General features: G+C 35.1%; 1 protein-coding gene across 11 annotated transcripts in view; it reads left to right on the forward strand.

Annotated features, from left to right (window-relative positions):
- Window positions 1-21,789, forward strand: part of KIAA0825 (KIAA0825 ortholog) — a 248,123-nt gene that overhangs the window by 48,494 nt on the left and 177,840 nt on the right. For all 11 annotated transcript variants that reach the window (XM_027708751.1, XM_027708741.1, XM_027708743.1 and 8 more), the window contains 2 exons: window positions 3,593-3,761; window positions 8,439-9,108. In XM_027708751.1, coding sequence (XP_027564552.1) covers window positions 3,593-3,761; window positions 8,439-9,108 — 839 coding nt within the window. The remainder of the gene's footprint in view (window positions 1-3,592; window positions 3,762-8,438; window positions 9,109-21,789) is intronic.

Raw genomic sequence — 21,789 nt, forward strand, 5'->3', positions numbered from 1 at the left:
TACCCTTTTATGGAATTCCCCGCTCTGATATCCTTATATGGAATTCCCCGCTCTGATAAGAGGGACTGAGCATCCACATGCCCTTTTATGGAATTCCCTACTCTGAGGGAGGGACTGAGCACTCCCGCCTGAACTGGAGAGTATATAACTGGGAGTTTCAGAGCCTTGGGGCTCTCTCTCGTGGGACCCAGAGGAAGACAGCAGACCACCGCTGCTCCCAACCAGGCTGAGACCACCACCCTCGACTGGACTGCAATCACCACTTCTGACCAGACTGCAGCAGCTCTCCCACCAGCAGGTTTATTCCCTCTCCCTTTGCTTTGGACTCGGGGGGTGGGCCAAGGTACACCACTTTTGTTCATACCCCAGGGTGCTGGGTTTGTACATTTGGGTTTTGTGGATTAAAACCAATTGTCTGTCTGTATAATTGTACTTATTGCATTATTTTAATAAATTGTTATTCTGACTTATAAATCTCTCTTTTGAATTGAGTTCATTTTGCCTTGCTGGTTAACTTTTAAACCAGCACAGAAGCCTATTCATCCTAAGGCGACTGAAGGCTCGTACTAAAACATTAAATCATCTTGTCTGGGAGCTGCTTTTTGCTGATGATGCCGCCCTCGTCGCCCACACAGAAGCAGCTCTGCAGTGTTTAACATCCTGCTTTGCAGAGGCTGCTGTGCTTTTTGGGCTGGAAGTCAGATTGAAGAAGACAGAAGTCTTCCATCATACCTACATCATCATTGGCAAATCAGAGCTCAAATCAGTCCAGCAGTTTAATTACCTGGGAAGCATCATCTCCTCAGACAGTAAGATTGACAAAGAGATAGACAACAGGTTAGCAAAGGCATATAGAGCTTTCGGAAAGCTCCATAAAAGAGTCTGGCGAAATAAACACCTGAAGAAAAGTACAAAGATCAGTGTTTACAGAGCCGTTGTGCTGTCTACTCTTTTATATGGGTCTGAATCATAGGTCATTTACTACCACCACTTGTGACCCTTAGAACACTTCCATCAGTGCTGCCTCCGTACAATCCTGAACATCCACTGGACTGATTACATGACTAATGTGTCTGTTCTTGAACAGGCAGCAGTTACAAGTATTGAGGCCATGTTGCTGAGAACACAGCTGCGTTGGGCAGGGCACGTCTGCAGGATGAAGGACTACCACCTCCCTAAGATCGTGCTCTATGGTGAACTTGCCACTGGCTGCCGCAAGAGACAAGCTCCGAAGAGGAGATACAAGGACTCCCTGAAACAACATCTCAACCTTGGCCATATTGATCATCGTCATTGGTCTACTCTGGCATCTTATCAGGAGACATGGAGACACACTATCTATAACGCTGCTGCTTCATTTGAGAACACACGCAGAATCATTCTTGAGGAGAAAAGACAATGCAGAAAGAACCGTGTCTTGCCAATACTGCCTAAGGAGACTTTCCGCTGCGCCTTTTGCAACTGGACTTGTCTGTCTCACATTGGCCTTCTTAGCCATCAGTGTGCTTGTAGCAAGCGTGGATAGAATCCTTCTCAAATCTTTGTTCGTGAAGCCTAGCCATGATGATGATGATGACATCATCTGTTTTGATGCCTCAGTTTGTTAGAAAAAAGAGCTAATTTACTGGACTGAACTTTAAAAAAAATTTGCAATTAATGACAAAGGATTATCGGGGAAAATAGGAATTTAGCAATTTACATGGCTTTTTTTGAATTGTACTTTTAAGACTAAAATTAATGAAATACATTAAACATATTTTTTCACATCGAAATTACGTATTTTTTTCACAGTTACTAAAACTTCAGCAAATTTCTTTTCTAAACCAAAGAAATCAAAGTCTTGTTCTCTCTACAGTGATATGAAATTATAAAGTTTTAAATACTAAGCTATGTAGTGAGAATAATTTTAATCATATTTAGGAGAAGTGTTTTACTAAAAATGCTTGTCTTCTAAACCCAAATAATACACATTATTTTTATTTTTTGAGAAGTAACAAATTCCTAAATATTTAATTCATGTAATTCATGTGAAGCAGTAAGTATGTATAGTTAACCATGTTCTTGTATTACTAAATGTTGACAAAAATCTTAAAAGGATATAGCAGTGGCTTTGAGATCTTGTTTACATGCACTATGCTGTATGCTGTAAGTAAACAGGATGAAAATATTCAGTCAAAACCAGTTTTAGTCCTAATTAAATGTTTAAATTTTGAGGATAAAAAGATTAAATAAAATGAACACATTTAACATGATTTATGCTTTTTTGGGGAGCAGGGGCGGTGAAGTGGAGGGGAGGCACTGAAGTCTATCCATTTAATCCCCTTATCAGTATTGGGGCAAATAACCAAAACGTCTGATCTTGAAAAGGCTGTAGCCTGTTCATAGCTTATAGTCTATTTGCTTGCACACAGATTCATGTGTCAAAGATGAGTGTAAAAACTGGCTTGTAGTTGTAGCAGATTGGCACAGATTTACCAACACGGTGACTTCTACATTGCACAGTGTTGTAATCTATTTGGGTATGTTTGAATGAGACACATCAGCACACCACAGTAAAAGCCTTTGATAGTGTCCCAGGAGTCAAGGTGTATGAAGAAGGTGTTTAGTTTCATAGTCCTGAGAACAGATTTTACAAGTTAAAAAGATACTTTGCTAACCATTTGTCAAGTTTAGAATTGGTATTCTTGGCTAGGTAATTAAACCTAGTTCTGCCTAGATCTAGTCAATACTGTTTTGCTAACTGAAACTATGTTAAGCATTGCTTTTGAAAAAAAATGTAGTTATGAACTACTGAAAAGTTGTTTTTGTAGAAAATATATAGAGTTAGATTGTTCCTGGATTTTTTTGCTTTGTTTGGTTTTCACGTAAGTGTCCACACAAATAGAAATAAAATAACTCTGGATATTCAGCTGTTCTTGTGATCTTTGCAACTGAAATTGCTGTAATAACCTACCAAACACATCTGGTTTCATAAACAGGGTTTCATAAACATGATTCTAGATGAATGTTAAGGAATGGATCAGCTCCTTGAAACAAACACTGTTCTCTTTCAAATATTCTAATGACAAAACAGGAAAGAAAAGATCTGCTTTCTCAGCACAACTGACGCTAAAATTCATTTCAACATTTTCTGTGATGTCAGTGGGTCTTTAGGAGGTTTTTAATATATGTTAGGTTTTATAAAACAACTGCTGATTGCTAAAGAAGCAAAATTCAGTTTATAGTCTCTGTTTAGCTAATAAAGCGCCAAGGACCAGATCTTAGGTTGGATGATGTCTTATTCATTAACTACTTTGTTAAAAAGAATAAGATTGTTTGAGAAGGGAAGCTGTACTTAGACTTGCTGAGGATGGTACAGTCTTGCCTGAAGGAAATTTATTTTAGCTCTAGCTTAACTGTACCTAAATGTTAATCCTGCAAATTCAGGCCTTATTTTGTGAGAGTAATTTAATTATAAACAAGAAAGGGTAGTGTTACATTGCTTTTAAGTAGTTTTTATTTTTTAAATATAGAATATATAAAAATGCTTTTATCTCCAAATAATGAAGAAAAATCCTGTGCTTTTCCTTTTTCTTTCCTTCTTTTTTTTTAGCATAGAAAAGTGTCTTAAAGACCTGCAAAAAGAAGTAAATGAAATATGTACCGATGAAATTCTACAAAGCACAACTGACTGTATTCAGTGGCTAAATAACTGCCATTTTAGTTCTCTCAGACCTTCTTCTACAGACCATGGAGAGCTGATGGAGTTCCTTAGGACCCTGGTAAAAATTGTTTATTAAAGACTTTTATGTTTGGAAAGTTGGTTGTATGATTGGAGGTGGGAGTGTGGATGGTTCAATTAGTTTTCTCATTTTGGTCTTCACTGTGGTGATGATAGTTCAGAAATTGTATTATAAGGCTTAGTGTTGTTTTCATGTCTGCAACAGGGTGTTATGTTTCCTTTTGATCATGCCTTAAGTAGACAATCTTGGGACAAAATCTTTTCACAGATGCTGCCATATGTTCAGCACTGCTAGGATTGTTTCATAAAACACATGTTGGTAAATAAACACTGGAAGTTACTGTCTATACTGAGGCTGTTAGTGTTTCTGCATGTTCTTCACTTGTTTCAGTATGAATTTAACTCATCTAGTGTACGTTATTGTCCTTTATGCATTATTTAAGCATAAACTTTCAACTTTCTATGTGGCCAGAGGCATAGGGAGTAGATGCCCCATCCCTGGAGACGTTCAAGGCCAGGTTGTACTGGGCTCTGAGCAGCCTGATCAGTTTGAAGATGTTGCTGCTCATTGCAGGAGGATTGTACTAGATGACCTCTAAAAAGTCACTTCCAATCAAAATGATTCTATGATTCTGCTCTTTTTAATTAGAAATGTGGGAGCTACATCCATTGTCCTGTCAGGTTGTACAATTGGATGTAGCCAGAAATCAGATTTCACTTCAGTGAAAAATTCCATTATTTTAGAGGATGTTTTTTTCCAAAATTTTTGTTAAAATGATGCCTGCTCAGCTGGTGCTAAGAAAAAATCCAGGGGCCGTTATGTGAGTGTGCGATATGATGTACATATGTAGAAGTGTCAAAACAAGTAAACATTATCCAGTGGATTATTCTTAGTCACTTCCATGTGATTTAGACCATGAACACCTTTAGGCTAAGATTAGCTGTAATGGCAGAGGAAAATTGCTGTAGAGGAGTGTTTTCTCTGGCTAGAGCTCAAGCTTCATCAAATCACCTCCTGTTTTTTTAACACTTAGAACTGTTTGTTCCTCTTTCAGTCACCTTTGAATCCACTGGATATTGAGCTGTGTCAAATGAGGAAGTAATCTCTAGAAACACCAAGTCTTTAATGTTCATGTGAAGAAGTGATTTTGTTGCTTTCTGACACAGCTGATCAAAGGAATGTTGTTGTTAATTAATCACCCCACTCAAAAGTTTCAGAGACTGCGACATGTCATACTTGATCTAGATGAAATTAGAGAATCCCAGAAAATGCTGACCCATGAAGTTTTTGACTTAGCAAGTCTTTTGTCACTCCTCTTAGTCCAGTTAGATCCTTACTTAAATCCCTCAGCAGGTGGCATGGCAATGATGACTTACTTGTGTCCATTTCCTGCTCTCTTCCTTCTGCAGGGTCTATTCAAGCCATATACCTGAACACCAGATGGCGGCATTTGTTTGGGAAACACTGAAATGTCCCCATCTCTGAAATATCCTACACAAAACATGCTTTCTAGCTCTTCATATGCCCAGGAGCAGACTAACTGCATGACAGTCTTGCTGTGAGCTGTAGAATCCAGTTAAGCCTTGAGAATGGATCTGTGGCAGGCTGCTAAACAGACAGCAAAGTGTGAGAAGCCTTAAAGTTTCGATTCTGCACAGTTTATCAGGAAAACATTTTTGGAGCTCGGGAACTTGGACATCACTACTTCCAGGCTCATGGCTTCTTAGATAATCCAGCCTCTTGTGTAGATGAGACTACAGATGAAAAGTGTATCTGTATTATCATAGACAGTCCATCTGTAAGAAGTTATATTCACAGTAGATAATCTTTAGTTCCTTAAGCAGTAAATTATTTTCAATAATATTCAGCATTAATGAGATTATTATGAACTAACCTTTCTTAAAGGTATCTCTCCACACATTGAACTAAATACTCAGTTAATTTCTTCTTGCATGCTTTTAATTAAGTATATATAATACATCTTCAATAACAGCTACCTTCCTTCAATTCAGGACAATATCCCTATTCATTGTTATCCCTTATTATGTGTGTTTTGTTTGTTAAGAATTTTGTTTATCTTTAAAGCTGCTGGAACAGTGCAAAGTTCTTTCTGTACTTTGACTGGGGTGCTGTATTTAGGTTTATTGTTATTCTCATGCATTTGTGAACTCTTAGGAAAATACTGAGTTTCTTCATGAAGGCCGAAAATGTTAATGTAAAATTTTGTCCTTCTGTGTACTATCTTGTAGTGCTAAAGATTTAAAAGCTGAATATGAGCACAAGCACATCTTTATTAAATTCTGTTCCTGCTAAAATAATGACAAATTCTTTTTTTAACAAAGTCTTAATCTTATTGTATTTGTTTATTGATATGGTAGGTCTATAGTAGCTAGTAGTCCAGTTGGTGGACTGCAACTGGTTTTCTGTATATTATTGTCAGTAACTTTCTGTGCTTATAAGGGAACTTTTCATTTTTCTCCAAACTATTGGAGGATACTAATTTGGATCTTTTTCTCTGGAACAGTTTTGGCATTATCTGTTGAATTATTTTTACAGGTTAATTTTTAAATAGAAAAGCTTACATCAATATAGGCAATGGTTTAAGAGACTTGAAGACACTGTTTCAGAGCTCTTTTTCTGAGTAATACTACGTCTGAAATGGCATCTGCAAGCTCCATATTTTTAATGCCATAGTTTAAATTGCAAAGGCCTTGGAACAATCCTTAGATATATAAAAATATTTCTGCTTTGCCTTAAAAAACAGCAGTGGGGGTTTGCTTAGAAGATCATTTGGATTCATCATCCAATGACATCAGTTACATTCACTGTTTTCACAGCTTCTCTTGTTTTGTACATTTCAGAATATAGTATTTGAGCATGATTCATTAAAAAAAAGTAATATTTAAACTCCAGAAGTCTACCTGTGAAGACTCAACTCTTCAACACGGTGGTTAGTGATCAGAGTTTTGCTTTACCCTCTGAGACATGTTTTCTTTGGGGCCAGAAAACTTTACAGAATACTTCAGTAGATAATAAAAGAGAATCAGATTAGTGTTATGTATATGCCTATTGATATGTATGATTTAAGATTTTAACTAGTTGCACATATTTCTATTATGTGCACATGCTTTTATAGGATGATATTTGACTGCTAATTTCCTTTATTATTCTGTCTTCCACATGTCTTTTCTGCTTGTAAGTAAAAAAAATTAATAAGGTTCATTCTGAAATAAAGATCTAAAATGGAAGAAAAATAGGTAGTCTATTAATTTTAAGACTTTCCTTTATTAGAGGAATCATGCTTCCTGTCTAATGTTCAGAATTAGGTACTGTGGTGGAAGTGTCTTATTTTTTAATTTTTATCATGAAACACTTCAGAATATAGGGCAGTAGAAAGATTAAACTCTTCTTTTCCTGCATAAGAGTGTAACAGTTTTGTAACATCCAGAACAAAGAATACGAGTTCTGATTTTGAAAATTTTTGTGACACAAAAGCATAATTATCTATGGAGAAAAGCTTGCTACAGTGGAAAAACTGAAGATTTTTATTTGGAAATTGTTGTATTTATTCAACATTCAAATTTGAATTATCTATCTCTTTTTCAAAAGGAGAACAGAAATAAAACTAATAATTTCCTCAAATACTGCAAGTTAAATAAATCAGTAATTCTGAAGGTGGGAGATTGCCAACAGTTTCTTTACCAGCCTTGCGTTATAGCATGGAGTACAGCTAGGAGACCCAGATAAAGGATATGAATGGAAATAATTCCCCTGTGGGGGTTTGCCACAGTGTTTTCTCTGTTGGAGAGAAACAATGGAAGGTGAGGGAGCAAGTGAGAGGTCTTCTAGATCCTTATTCACTCAGGGCTTGCCAACTGAAAATTAAGAGTAGCAGCAATTTCACTCACTTTTCTTGTTACTGTGACAGTAACACTGAGCTGTGACAAGAGGACCTGCTATGTGCTGCACAACTTCTTGAGTCTGAAGCAGCTCTAAGGTCAGAGATTCTGGCCCTGGACCAAGAGAGAGCTCTTCAGGCTTGAATGAAGTAGGAACAGCATACGCATCAATGTGATTTCACTTGCTTTGTTAACTGACTTCCTTCTCCACCCCATATAGTGGAGATGTACATGGATATCGCTATATTGTTTATGTATCAGTCTGCATCTTGGTTTGATGGAATACACAGCTTCTTATTCTTCTGTCCTGTGTGATCTAAGCTTCTTTAATTCTTAACAAGTTTTCAGGTTTAGTTCTTCAAGGAGATCCTGGGAAGACTATTTTATCCTTAGAATGGCCTTTTTGACAGTTGCTTACTGAGCTATAGAAAGGGACCTGTCATTATCTGTGTAAATATTAAATAATTTTTCATAAAATTTTCCTTCAAAGATGTTTATGTGACCAGAATAAACACTCTGCCAAGGGTTTCCCTTGAACTGTGGTCTAGAATTGATTGAGAAAAGAGGTTGGGGGTATAAGAAAGATGGAAAGAGGAATATGAGTTATTGGTAGAGGTAGACAAGGAAATTAATTGGCACATAAATACTGTTTTCCATAGGTTTTATAACTTCTGTTGTTTATATAGCAGTTTATCTTATTTGCTGGTAAGGCAATTAGTATTGGAAACACAGTTTTTGCTCTAGCATGAAGCTGTTCATTTAATGAACCAGAATTAATAAAACATTATTAAAATACTGTCTGATTTACCTTTTTTAGCAAAGCCTGCTGAAGAATGAGCAAAATCAAGAAGAAATGGTACTTCACTTCCTTCTGGATCTCTCTAGTCAGTGTGGTGTCTCATTTCCCTGCACTCCTAGTGGGACATCTTTTGAGTTAACATCTTCCCTTCATACCATTGAAGATGATTCAGCTGTGGATGTGAAATCTCTTTGGAATGATGTGAGATTGCATCTTCGACAATTTTTAATAAATAGACTGCAAAGTCAAGAAGAAACAAACGCTACTGCTTTGCAACAACAAATGGAGTTTAAAACTCAGTCCATACAGCAACTTTTGTTTCTTTATCCTGAATCAGAAGTCTTAACGAAGTATCAAAATATGCAGAATAAACTGGTTAGCGATCTTCTACAGAACTGTATTTTGTCTAGTTGTGGTGAAACCAATTTTGATAAGGTGGTTCATGGTTACCAAAGTTCCATACCCACGTTGTGCACAATGATAAAAGAAGATTTGTATATACTAAGTGGAACTATTGATCCTTCTTCATCATTGAAGTTTATTAATGAAACTTATCTGGATACCATCACAGAAGAAATGACAGTTCTTCTTGAAAGACTTTGTGAGCTGCAGTTCAAAGAAAATGCTCTACATATAGTTAAAGCAAACAAGATTTCAAAGAAGTGTAGAGGAACAGTTCACGCTGTGGGTTAGTAGTTTTATTTTATGTTCTTTGTAGTTAGATATTATTTTAATTATGTTACTTTTTTTTTCCAATATACTTGATTATTTTCTATGGGGAGAGAGACCTAAAATTATTAATTACAGCTTTATGTTTTAACCGTGCTACTGTAGTTGAATTCTAGCCTGTGTCAGAATTGTGATGAAAAACGTTTTAAAGTATGAGAAAGTAACTTACGTAACTGACAAAAATCCCATTATAAGTCATTGGATAACACTGTCATGTCATAGTATTTTTTTTTAGCCTAACTTATTCCAAGTACTAAAATATATAATTAAATAACAACTATTTACTCCGGGTTTAAATAAACACAAACTCCTCTTTTACCCCTACTTATTTCAAAATGTCAGACATTTAAAGGAGATTATTTGGATGTGTCCATGAAACAGACACAGATTCATACATCAGAGCTAACCCAAAAGATTTTAATTGTAAAACTAACAAACACACAAACAAACATTTATGCTTTCTAATTGTGTGAAAGTACAGTAAATTAGAGTTAATACCACCTGGTAACTTCATCTTGTTCCAAGGAATATAAAGCAGGAAAGGAATCTGTTATTGATGTAGTATATTTTGTACTTTCTCTTCTTCAGTTTGTAAATCTGATGTGCTAATTTCCAAAGGGAAGAATCAGCACTTCAGAAAAAATCAGACGAAATGGAAACTTTCATGACATAATTGCGTGATTGTATGTAATTGCTTTTTCAATGCAGAGTTTTGATCACTCCTCTGTGCAGAAGCTGTTTGTTTAAAGCATAGCTTTCCATAAAGGTGAAGTGATTTGCAGACAGAAAATATTAAAAGCTTAGAATCATGTGAAAAATATAGAAACAGAAGATCTTTGGGTTGTGCAACATACAAAAGGGATAAATGAGGTGATGATTTGTCAGGTTGATGCAGAAGAAAATTGCACTCGTGTGAGTTTTAAAATCATCATATATGTCACTGTAAGTCAAATAGAAATTATAGTGGAAGAAATGCAGAGTTAATTTTTCAACAAGAGATGAAATATGGAGGAGTATGTGGAACATAGGAAGGACAAGGTAAGGGAAAAGGCATGCAGACATATAAGTTGAAAGGACGAAAAGTTCACTGTAAAGTTGACATATTAGTGGGATAGAGTGTAGTGTCAGAGTACCGTTGAGATATGGAATAAACAAGAAGAAATGTACCTTTGAATTATGTAGTGAGATGGGAGTCAATGAAAGGACTCACTGACAGAAAAAAAAAGACCGTAGGGAACGGGAAATCTGTAACTAAATTTTCATTCATTCTCAAAACAGCTCTCAAAGATGGGTAAGTTCAGGTATCTTCATTTCACATCTAAAACATGGAGTTTAAAGTGACACTAAGGGTGTCTCTAAAACACCCACACATTAACTCTTTCTGTATTACAAGAAGGAAGAGAACAGTCCTTCAAATCTATTAATACAGTACTTTGTCTGCTTGATTTTTTTTTTGCCAAAAGATGTGCTTTAACATATTGTTGTGCCAGCACATCTATCACTACAGATTTCCATTGCACATTTCTTTTGTATATTCAGAAAAGCAGAGGTAAGTGAAAATAAACAAAGTAAATCTTAGGAATCTGCTTACAACTTTAAAACATTTTCTGTAAATAAAAAACCCTCAGTATTTCATAAGTATTAGAGCAGATTTTAATTTTTATTGAAAATGCAGTAAATGTCAGATTTGCACATGCAAAAGCTGTCCTCTTAGCACCCATAAAATGTGCTTTGAAGTGCTGTTCGTTAATATCATTTAATACTCGAAGTTACTTTCTTCACAGGGCCTGTTGTGCTCATGTCTTCATATTATTTTACTTCAAGAAGTTAGTTGATTGATTTGCCTACAGTCTCTCACTAGTTTTCTGCAGAATCGGACTGCTCTAGATGATCTGTGATTATAGACTGCAGGCAGCCAAACAATGAGGCACCACTAGTGAAGTCAGCAGGGAGAGCAAAATAGGGGGTCAGAGTTATGTAGTTTTGGGTATGGTTTGTTTTTTTCATTTTGTGGACATGTCATAGCCTATTATTTGGTGTTATTAATCAACTCAAGCAAAAGATTTTCTCTGTATCATTGCTAAAACAGTTATTATTGAATAGTTTATTCTATATAAGCTCATATGTGAAGAGTCTTTTCTGGAAAGAGATTTCTCTATGTGTTTGAATATACTATGTTTGTACCATACTAAGTCAGAAAAGGGTATTTTTCCTTTAGAACTAAAGTGTTCAAAAGGCAATTCACACTGAAATAACTCTTTGGGAAAAAAAAATTCTACAGACTGTTTTAGGAGGTTTTTGTAATTGTAGACAAGTTCTTAATGTCAAGTAGCTTTTCCTGCTTGGAACTCGTATTAAGTTCTGATATCTTTTCTACCCTCACAGAAATGAGAGTGGAAGTCTGTATTTTTACGTAGTTCAAGTTAAAAGACAGCTTTAATAGATTGCCTTGACAGTGATACCCAGTTTGCCAAGTATGAAGAAAACCTCATGCTTTAGTATGGAGGGATGGAGAAAAAGAAAAGAAAGTTTATTCTTAGCTGATAGACAGTTATACCAATGTGTTTCTTATTTTGTGATTAGAGGTCTCTGCCCTCTAGAAACCACCAAACCAGCACATTTCAGAACAGCAAAATAATTTAATCTAGTGCATTCAATTGGGATTGTTATCCCAGAGGTGATAAAAAGGCTTGTGTTTGCTCAGTCCACCCTCAGGGTAATGTGGTTTTTGGTTGATTGTTTTTTGTTGTGTTTTTTTTATTAAGACTTGCTGTAGTAAGTCTTACTATGTAGCAGAGGACAAAAATAACAGAAAATAATGAAACAGTGCCAGAACCTTGGAAAACTTTCTATAGACAACCTTCTTCTGTTGGAAAAAATACAGGTAGCCTATAAAAAGCTTTAACAGAGTTGTGAATCTTTAAAATATTTCATATATAACAATCTATTTGTGAAGTAAGGAAATAATGTTTTTCTTTTCGTATTGTATTAGAACAGTTATTTGTCAAGTACTGTAAAAAGATTGTATCCATTTATCAGGATTGAGGAAGAGCATGGTTTGGGAGAGAAGCTGTCAAAATGGCATGTGAAAAGAGGCAGATTTTTTGGAATTTGGCATCTTCAATTGCCAACTATGCTGGAGGCAGGTGTTTTTATGTTATAACTTGCTCCTGTTCCCTATTATATCTGTGACTCTTATTACCTTTAACAGTGCAGGATTCAGCCATAAGTATTTGAGCTAAGTTATTGTAGCAGGGTTTTATATAACATGAATTATAATTTCTTTCTTTATTTTCAGCACATAATCGATGTTTCCAATCTGCTAAACTAATATCCAAGGAATGTTTCTCAACACCCCCCTAAAAATATTTTGGAGCTTTTAGGGGATTTTGTTGCTCATCATTTTAATCATATGTCTTTCAGAAGTTTATGTAATGTTATAGTATTTAAAAATATACTAAAAACATCTGTTAACATACTTAGCATGGAAAGAATCACAGTTGGTTTTCAGCTTATCTGTTATGGTTTTTTGCTTCAATTTCCAATGTGATATTTCTCAGAAATTATTTGCAATAAGTCTATTAAATGTGTATTGTACTTTTACCTTTTGAACCTTTTTTATGCTCCTCTTTTTTACCAAAATATTAAGCTAGTTTAATCAGGCATTACTAACCTATCTTAATTCTTCATCTGTTAGATGAAGAAACAGCTACTCCTATGAGTGAAAAGACATCTGCCAAAGAAACTTAAAACTCATGAAATTATGCACAATTTATGTATTAGTGGAAGGTTTTCTTTGGTTTATTTATATAATTTTATACATAAACAGTGTAAATACATATGTAGACTACTTAGCTCTTTTTTTTATTTTTACTTTCCTGTGATTAAAACTAAGCTCTGAATTTCATCTTTTCTGACATATTCAAATTCATTGGCTTAATATTTTCAAATAGTCACAAACTTTCCAGAGACCCTTAAACATTTAAAATCCCAAATGAAACTTGGTTTTGAAATCTGAGGCAATACATAGTGTGCTCTTAAATATCACTAGTTGATTATTTTTAAGGAAATATTATTGCAAAGTGGAGGTATATTTTTAGCTACAAAGTAATTAAACCACCTTCAGAGATGTATTTTAATATTCATATTTTACACTTTTACTGCAGTATATCATCCTGTTACTTATGTGTCTAGCAGGCCTCCTTTCTCTTTTCCTTCTCCAGAATATAACCAACTTCTTTTGTATTCTAAAGATATATTCAAATGCAAACTGTGATTTAAATTGTGATATTATAAATTTTTTATCTTTAACTGTTCTTGAGTTCCTACAGAAGATACTGTGGTTGTGGAACACCTAATATGAATATGGCATATATCTAAACTTGAATAGAAGGACTTAGTATTGTTTAGCTGCATTTGGGCAGTGGAGTTGAGAGAAAGAAGAGAAACAGGCTCTGGAGTAACTTGTTGAAATGAAGACAACTTTGGGATGTTAAATTTAAGTACTTGGTTAGAAAAATCTATTTTGAGCTCACTTAACCTTACATATTCCCAGCAATTGGTTGAGCTAACTTGTAATGCAAGTTTTGGGTTTTGCATATTGGGCTGCTTTTAACACCATTAGGAAATTAAACTCCAAATAAGCCACTCTCCTTCCTCTACACCTTTCTGGTAAGGGAGGGACAAAAAAAGGAGAGATTATTGTTTAAGGTAATAATTCATTAAAAGCACAAAGCAATGGAATAAGACACAGACAATAACAACAGCAATATTAATAGAAAAAGTATACAAAAAAGAGAAGGTGTTTTACCCACAGAAAGGTGATACCAGGAAAAAAACCAATATGGTTTCCCCAGACAAGGGCAATGTGGTGACCGTGCCTGCACCCAGCCCAGCACCATGTGGTATTTGGGAACAAAGGCAGTATGACAGGGATGCTCTCGCAGCTAATGTATCCTACCTCTCAACCAAAAACAACAAAAAAGAAGGACAAACAACCACCCAGAAGCTAGGTTGTCTGCATAGGGGTTGCTTAGCCTCTCCACTGGTGCTCAGGTCTGCGCAGGTACCTGCACTGCCATTTCTACCGCTTCACTGCACCATAGGTTGATCCTGCAGGCCACTGCTGCTTTTTTGCCTACCACTTAGCTACGCGGCTTCCAGCTTGGTTTGGCTGGGTTCGGCAGGGCGCCTTTCCTCTCAGCTTGATGAGCTCAACTAGTTGGGGTTCGCCCCTGCTGCTGGTTCCTTGCTGGCAGCTTCCCCACTGGTGCTGTCGATTGAACACTATAGTTGATTGTGTTTTTACCGCTGTTCCTTTCAGCACCAAAGGTCCATAGTTGTGCTCTGGAGAAAATTGAAGGGGGCACCAGCAGAGTGGTCCTGAGTCCAAAGGGATTGATGCTGATACCTTCCCAGAGGGCAGCAAAATAGCCAACTTCTGGTAAGGGCACCTGGTCTTTTCCTGCTGAAACCACGCTCCCCAGCGATGAAGTGGGTGTATAGAATAACTTGATCACACCCATACCATGTTAAACTCCACCCCCCTCTCTGTAACCAGGACACATATTTAACTTATATTTAATTTCTCCACTATTCATGTGCATATGGCTTTATTTCCCCTAGTTTATAATTTCTTTCCTTTGAAATAAAGAACTTCAGTTTCAGACTTGCTTTTACCCTTGCATTTTATTTAAATTCAGTTGCTTTGTGATCTCTTAAGCCATCATTATGGCCTACAACCAACCTTCTATGATCTTCGTCTTATCTATCAAAAATATGCTTACAATAACATTGATACCTTCTGGTTTAGTAATGAAAAAACCTGATTATTCATGTCTGGAAATAATTAGGACTGAATAGCTTCAGTATAATTTATTCTCTCATTAATATCTGGAAATTAAAGAGTTCCAAATTTGGATTCATGTCATTAATATATGTATCTTTGCACCTTTTTTGATACTTCTGTAGAGATTACAAATTATAGCAGATAATTTACAATATTTATGTTTTAGTTACAATTGATTTTCCATCATGCGTTCTCATTTCAACAGTCCACTGTTGAAATCTGTTTTTTTAGAAGTATGAGGATGAAGGGGGAAAGTGTCTCAGTCACTTGACTTACTACTGTTCTGTCCTGGAAAGTCCTGTTGCATCTTTCTGAAGTGGTTGTAAGGCATGCTAGTATAAAGTAGACCATGGATGAATTATAGATGATAATATCCAGTATTTCTTCCTGCTTTTGCAGATCAAATTAATTTTATTGCCCAGGTCCTTGGATTAGTACAAATAAGTTTTCAGTTATTAATATCTATAATGTGTTGTTAAGGACCAATGTTTAGAAATATGAAATTTTAAAATTTAACTATGGAAATTATTTGAAAGGTTTTTTCAATATTTTAAACTTTAAAGTGTTTCAAGACCCACATAAATATTGTAGTGACTTTTAGACATTATAAAGACATAAATACTTCCAACATGGAATTTAAAGCTACTCTCTTTCAGTTGGAAGCCATTCCTGCTTTTTTCGTCACTCAATGGCCTTGTCAAAAGTGCCTCTCCAACTGGAACAGGCTCTACGCTCTCCCCAGAGCTTTCTCTTCTCCATGCTTATAACCCCAACTCTCTCAGCCTGTCTTCATACATGGTGATCTATGGCACAATCTTCCCATATCTTACACAGGTGGAGTGAAAAACTATACAGTTTCCATCCATGAAAAATGGGGAAGTAACAGGTATCAAGTAAAACTATAGCACTTTTCTGTTGTGCTTATATAAACTTCACAGAAAACATGAAGACAAGAGCGAAAATTACATGGTTATTACATAGGGATGGAGTAAAAATGCAGATATAGTCACCAAAGATTGCTAATTTTTTTTTTGAGTCAATCAATATTGAGATATTCAATAGATTTAATTGCCACTGATTTCAAATAATGGAGCAAATAGTGTTAGTGGGAATTTATATAAGAAGTTAGAATTGAAAATCAGTGGACATACAGATATGATGCAGATTTCTGAAGTTGTCTTTGTTCCTTGGGAAGCCTATAAAACTTTGACAGCCATAGCAAGATCCTGTTACTCAGGGGAAACAAAATAAATATCCTTGAATATAATATAGGAAATAATGTGTTTTATAGCTTGTTTGTCACATATTATTTCTTATTTTTGCAAATATTGTATTTGATTTCTTCTACACAATTATATTAAACAGAAATATCGTTAGTACTGAGAAGAAAATAAAACCATCTGTTTGAACATGCATAGTTGAAGTTTTAATAGAAAAGAGGTACTCCTTTAAGGGCCATATGAACACAATATCCTAGGACCACAAATGTGTTTCTAGTGGGAGAATGACATTTTCTTGAAGATTACAAAAGCATTAAGCTTGTTACTTTTTAAGTGTATAGTAGGGGGTAAGATAACAGTATCTCAGTTACTGAAATGTCAGTTGAATTGACAGAATTTCAAAGCTGGTAGTGTGCCTGAATACGTTCCATCTTTTCAGAGCAGTGGCTTCAAATTGCTTATTAAGCCCATAATATGAAGATGGCCAGTGATATCTCATTATTGATTCTTTGTCATTAAAAATATGCCTATTCTGGGATTTTATTATCTAGTTTATTTAATAAAATAGGTAAATCCTAACTTTACTTTTGAAATTATTTAAATATTTTTAAACATGAAATTCTCAATTATATTTTGGTTTATATTTTATAAACTGTTGTGTCCTAATGAATTTCTTCCACTTTATCTTTTCCAACCAGAATTTGAATCTGTTTTCAGAATTCTGTAGAGGTCGAAAGGGGCATAATTTCACTCTTGGTTTGTTGGTTTGGTTTTTTTCTTTCAAAATGTCCACAATTAGCAAACACCAACTAATTATCTTCCTTTGTGCTTTCACATCATACCTGCATTTTCTTCCGCAACATGAAAAAAGCCTTTAACTCACTATACTCTCTAATTGTTGCATTCTCCTCCCAGGTTTAAAAGATGAAACTGATTGACTCTCTAGTCTGATACTTGGAGAGTGGTCAGAGTTCATTTTGAGATTTATGTACTGTAGTTTTCTGTTTAATAACAAAAAGTGACACAATCTGAGAGAGAATTATGGTAATAGTCTCTCTTTTACTTAAGAACACGGGCCTTTGTGAAGACAAGTGTGTAGAACTATGGCAGATAAGAGAATATTTAAAAAATGTCTTCAAGAGTCTCCTGCACAAGTTTGTTAGGTGGTCTTGACTGATTTTTGTCAAGACAGAGAATTTCTTCTGTCACAAAATTGTATGGGAAAAAGTCAAAATTAGTCACAATACTTTTTTGGAAAAAAAAAAGTGGTTAAATTGGTGGGGGTCACATCCACAAGATGGATGTTACATGCGAATTAGAATATGAATATTCTTTTCACTGTGGCTTAGGCTTAGAATTTTTTAAAACCCCTCCATCTTCAATCAAGGGGCTGCTGTATCTACTGAGTTTTTGAAAAGCAAAGCTTTCAGTCATTTTATAGTACTTTTCACTACATTTACTGAATAGAGCAAGGCAATAGGGATATTTCTGTCTGTCTGATGTAGAAAGAACAAGTGTGATTATAACCCAGTCCTAGTGCCCACGAATGTTTGGGACTGTCTGAAATTAGATCAGTTACTGGTCTCAGACTTTCAAGAAGAGCTTTGTTTTCCTCAGTAGATTCATGCACTGATCATCCTCTGGCTAAGAATCAGTGCACTGATTTTCTCTTCATGTGCTGGAAAAGTCCAGCACCTTCTGTGACATTATTAGGTGTTCTGTCACACACCATACTAGCAGCTCATCTATAAGGAGGTGTTTTAATTGTGTAGTCTCAGCTCAGTGAGTGGGAACTTATATCTGTGCTGACAGATGTGATTAATCCTTCTTTTGTATATTAGTCTTTCTACAAAATATTTGTTAAAAGATTATGAATTTCCAAACATTTCTCTAGAAGTTTTGAAATGGCAGTCTGCCCTTTTTTCTGTATGCCTAGTTTTATTTCTGATGTTTATATTCCTTGTAAAAGTACTCATTAGAACTTTGTGGTGACTTAGCCTAACTAGGGTTTTGAAATATAAAGAGTTAGGAAGCAGAAATATGAATATTGATTCCAGCTTTATAAGTATTTTTTTTTTTGGTCTTATTAGAATAGAGTTGAACTGGCTCTGCTATATCTTGGAAATTCCAAGGAGTAAGAGAAACAAAAGTAACACAGGCACTTTAATCTATTATTTAAGGAAATACATAATGTCATACATAGACTACACAAAGGAATGATGAACACTTGATAGAAACTCCTGATTGGTTGAAAGTTCCTAGCAATCTAATTTAAATAGAGTGAGTCTGATGTAATGAACCAATCTGTGAGAGACCCAACAATTCCTCTGTGAATGTAGATGCAGAAGGATAGTAATTAAACTAGCAGATATTTTTCTATTTGCAAACATTAAAGAAATTTAAATCAGATTAAAATAAATATGTTAATTATTGTGTTTTCAAATACAAATTAGAATTGTCTTTTATCAGCCAAGTATTTTAAAATGGTTTACAGGGAAATACTAAATGCAAGTCCTATCAAAGTTAAGTAATGAGAAAGTTTGAGAGATCTGGCAGTGCTTAATTTCTCTTTCAGCAGAGACTGAGGAAGATCAACTTTTAGAGCGCTTCAAAGACTACTGTTTCAATATAGGTCTATTTACAGTTTGCTGCAGACTTTCAGTGTTTATGCTTTCTTCAAACACTATTTTGGTGTTTTCTGTGTGTGAGTGTGAAGACTTCAGGAAATGCAATGACTCCTTCAGCCCACAGAGTAGACAAGAAAAAAAAAAAATGCATGTGGAACCAGTTTATGTCATTGGTAAGGCCAGAATATGGTTTCAGTTCTATTGAGAAATATTACCAAAAGTAGCATTTTGTCAGTTTTCCAAAGGACAGTTTGCTTACAGTTGCTGCTTCAGAACAAATTGCCAATTATTGAATAGTACCTAAAAAACTGCCCATAACTGCTATAAACAACTGCACATATAGTCTTTCTATAAGTTTTAAAATAATTTTAATTAAAGGGAAGTTTAAAGAATGTCATCTATTTCAATATTATGATAATTATCAGAAATTATTGGATACCAACTGCTAAATTCCTCAAATGAACCCATCATTAATTAATTTTAATTTAGAGACTCATTGGTTTGTTTACATTTGAATTGTTTAAAATGTCATTGTCTATCAGAAATTGCATAATCAGAATGTCTTGTAATTTATTAGAGGATAGGTGTGTTTTTGATAATTAAGGAGCAGGTTGAGTCTCTGGTTTCAGGGCAAACTCAGATAGGTATCTGTGTATAAAGTAATTTTATTAAACATGATTACAGGGCACTTCATCCTCAGAGCACTTGAGGAAGTCTGTAATTTGTTCATCAGAGCTGTAGCTGTATGCTGTCATGGAGTCAGATGGGTGAGATGATGTGCTTGAGATTACAACATGAATTTGATGTCAGAGTGTGATTAGATGTTCTTGTTCTCCAGCCCGTGTTTCCAGCACTGGTCTATCCTTTCTTTCATCAGTTGGTCAGTGAACATGATTTGCAAGTAAATGTTTAATTTTGGTGAACCTATGCACTCAACTTTAACAGAGGACCTTAGCATTTAGTAACAAACATCTAGCAACCTGATATGGAATCAACCTTCACTGTAAGGTAGAAACTGATCTCATGATATGGAGCAGATTTGGTTAAAAATTTATGTATAGTGAATCTCTTTCAAAAGATTAGTGTAGTCTTCACTGAGGTTGTTTAATAGCTGGCAGTGACGTACCTCTTTCTATGACAGAAATACTCTCTTGATTAAATATATGCAAATTTATACATGCTTATCATGTTTATACTTAAGTTGAGATCCCTTACTTCAATGCTTTATCAGATTATGCTGGAACTCCTAAGTTTCACTGCAAACAGTGAGCTGCAAAGCAAGACAGGTGTTTAAAAAACCTTAAGCACTTGGGTAACAGTTTGCATCCATGTGGTTTCCTTTGCTGCTCTAATAGTTCTTTCTGAATCTGTCAGTTTCAATCAGCAGAGAGCACATGTGATCAGTATACAGTATATCTGATAAACTTGTCAATGCCTTTTAAAAGCAGGATTCCCCAACCTATTCTATTCAATTCTACTCTCTCCTTTCCTTTTTCATCATTTCAAGTAGAATCTTGATATGACAGAGATATGTTGCAGGCAGCTGTGTATAGCTAGCTCAGGCTACAACAAATTTGTGCAGAAAAAAATTAAATCAGGAGGTAAATTATTTCATGATTGCTCATTCCCAATAGACTTGGGCATCATTCTGAAGAAAATATCAAATAATTGGTTTCAGGCCATGTCAGACACATGCAATTCCCTTCTCTAATGGCTATGTGAGGTAGCAGTAGGCCTCAGGGGTCACCAAAGAACTGAAAATAGCTTAGTGCCAGGCACAGCAAGAGAGAGACAGAGCACATAGGAAATGAAGGGACAGTAAATGCAATCTATAGGGGAAATGTGCTTCACTTGGAATTTAATGTATCAGCTTAGAATCTGGCAGTAAGCCAAGCAACAATTGTTTACATTTCTGTCAGCATCTGCATCTGTTCTGCATTGTAAATGGCGCTTATCTTTCAGTCAGTAAGTGGTGGAATCAATAACAACTGTTAAGGGATTTCCTTTCTTTTTTTTTCATATTTCATAAAAAATTCATGCTACAAAAAACGTAGCCTTATATTAATAAGAAACAGACATTAACAGGGTCAAAGATATTTGTTTAGGAACATTTTGTAGCTTCTTGGGTTTGCAGTAATTGTGTCTGTGTGACTTGAACGTATCTTGTAACCTATCCAAATTAAACTGTTAAAAAAAACTAGCATGCAGTAATGAAGATGATTTTTTATAATTATCTTAAGTACTGTGTATAGAAAACTGCTGGCACTGTTTGTAATAATTTAGTTCTGTGTAATACCATGTATTACATCTGCTTTGCCAAAATACTCAGTTGGTCCTTACAGTATGAGGAAATTAGTGATTGTATCCAACAATACTAATTATTTAAACCTAGCAGTTGCATTAAATAAGGTACACCAACATGCAGTTCGAGAAAACTGTGAACAGATGTCCATAAAAATTTAAGATATCATTAATAAATGCAAACAAAAGAATAATACAGCTTACATAGAAGCTCTGTTTAGGAGATAGTGTGCAGATTAATGCAGTCATAAATGCAAGACTGTTACAATAGTTATAGTGTCACTTAAAAGTTAATATCGTTGAGAGCTGAGGAACACATTATTGTTAATGGAATTTATGTATGTAACTCCCTGTGCACTGCTTTGAAAATTTACCCATTGAAATACCCATATACACAGTGATTATCAGCAACTGTGTTTTTGTTGCCTTATTAGGCTATTTCTTTTCAGATTTTAATAATGGGATAGTTCCATTTATTATGTATGCTGGTTGTAGCTAGATTTTAAGTTTAATATTGAACTTTTTATATTTTATTTTCTTCCTCATATAGCTTTATTGGATGAAATCCCTGACATTGCCTTCTTGTGTCCCTTGTAGAACAATATTGTAGATCTATCTTATATGAAATTGAACCTTATAAATGG

This window comes from Neopelma chrysocephalum, unplaced genomic scaffold (genome assembly GCF_003984885.1).
Source record: "Neopelma chrysocephalum unplaced genomic scaffold, ASM398488v2 Primary Assembly neopelma1_96523, whole genome shotgun sequence".
Lineage (NCBI taxonomy): Eukaryota > Metazoa > Chordata > Aves > Passeriformes > Pipridae > Neopelma > Neopelma chrysocephalum.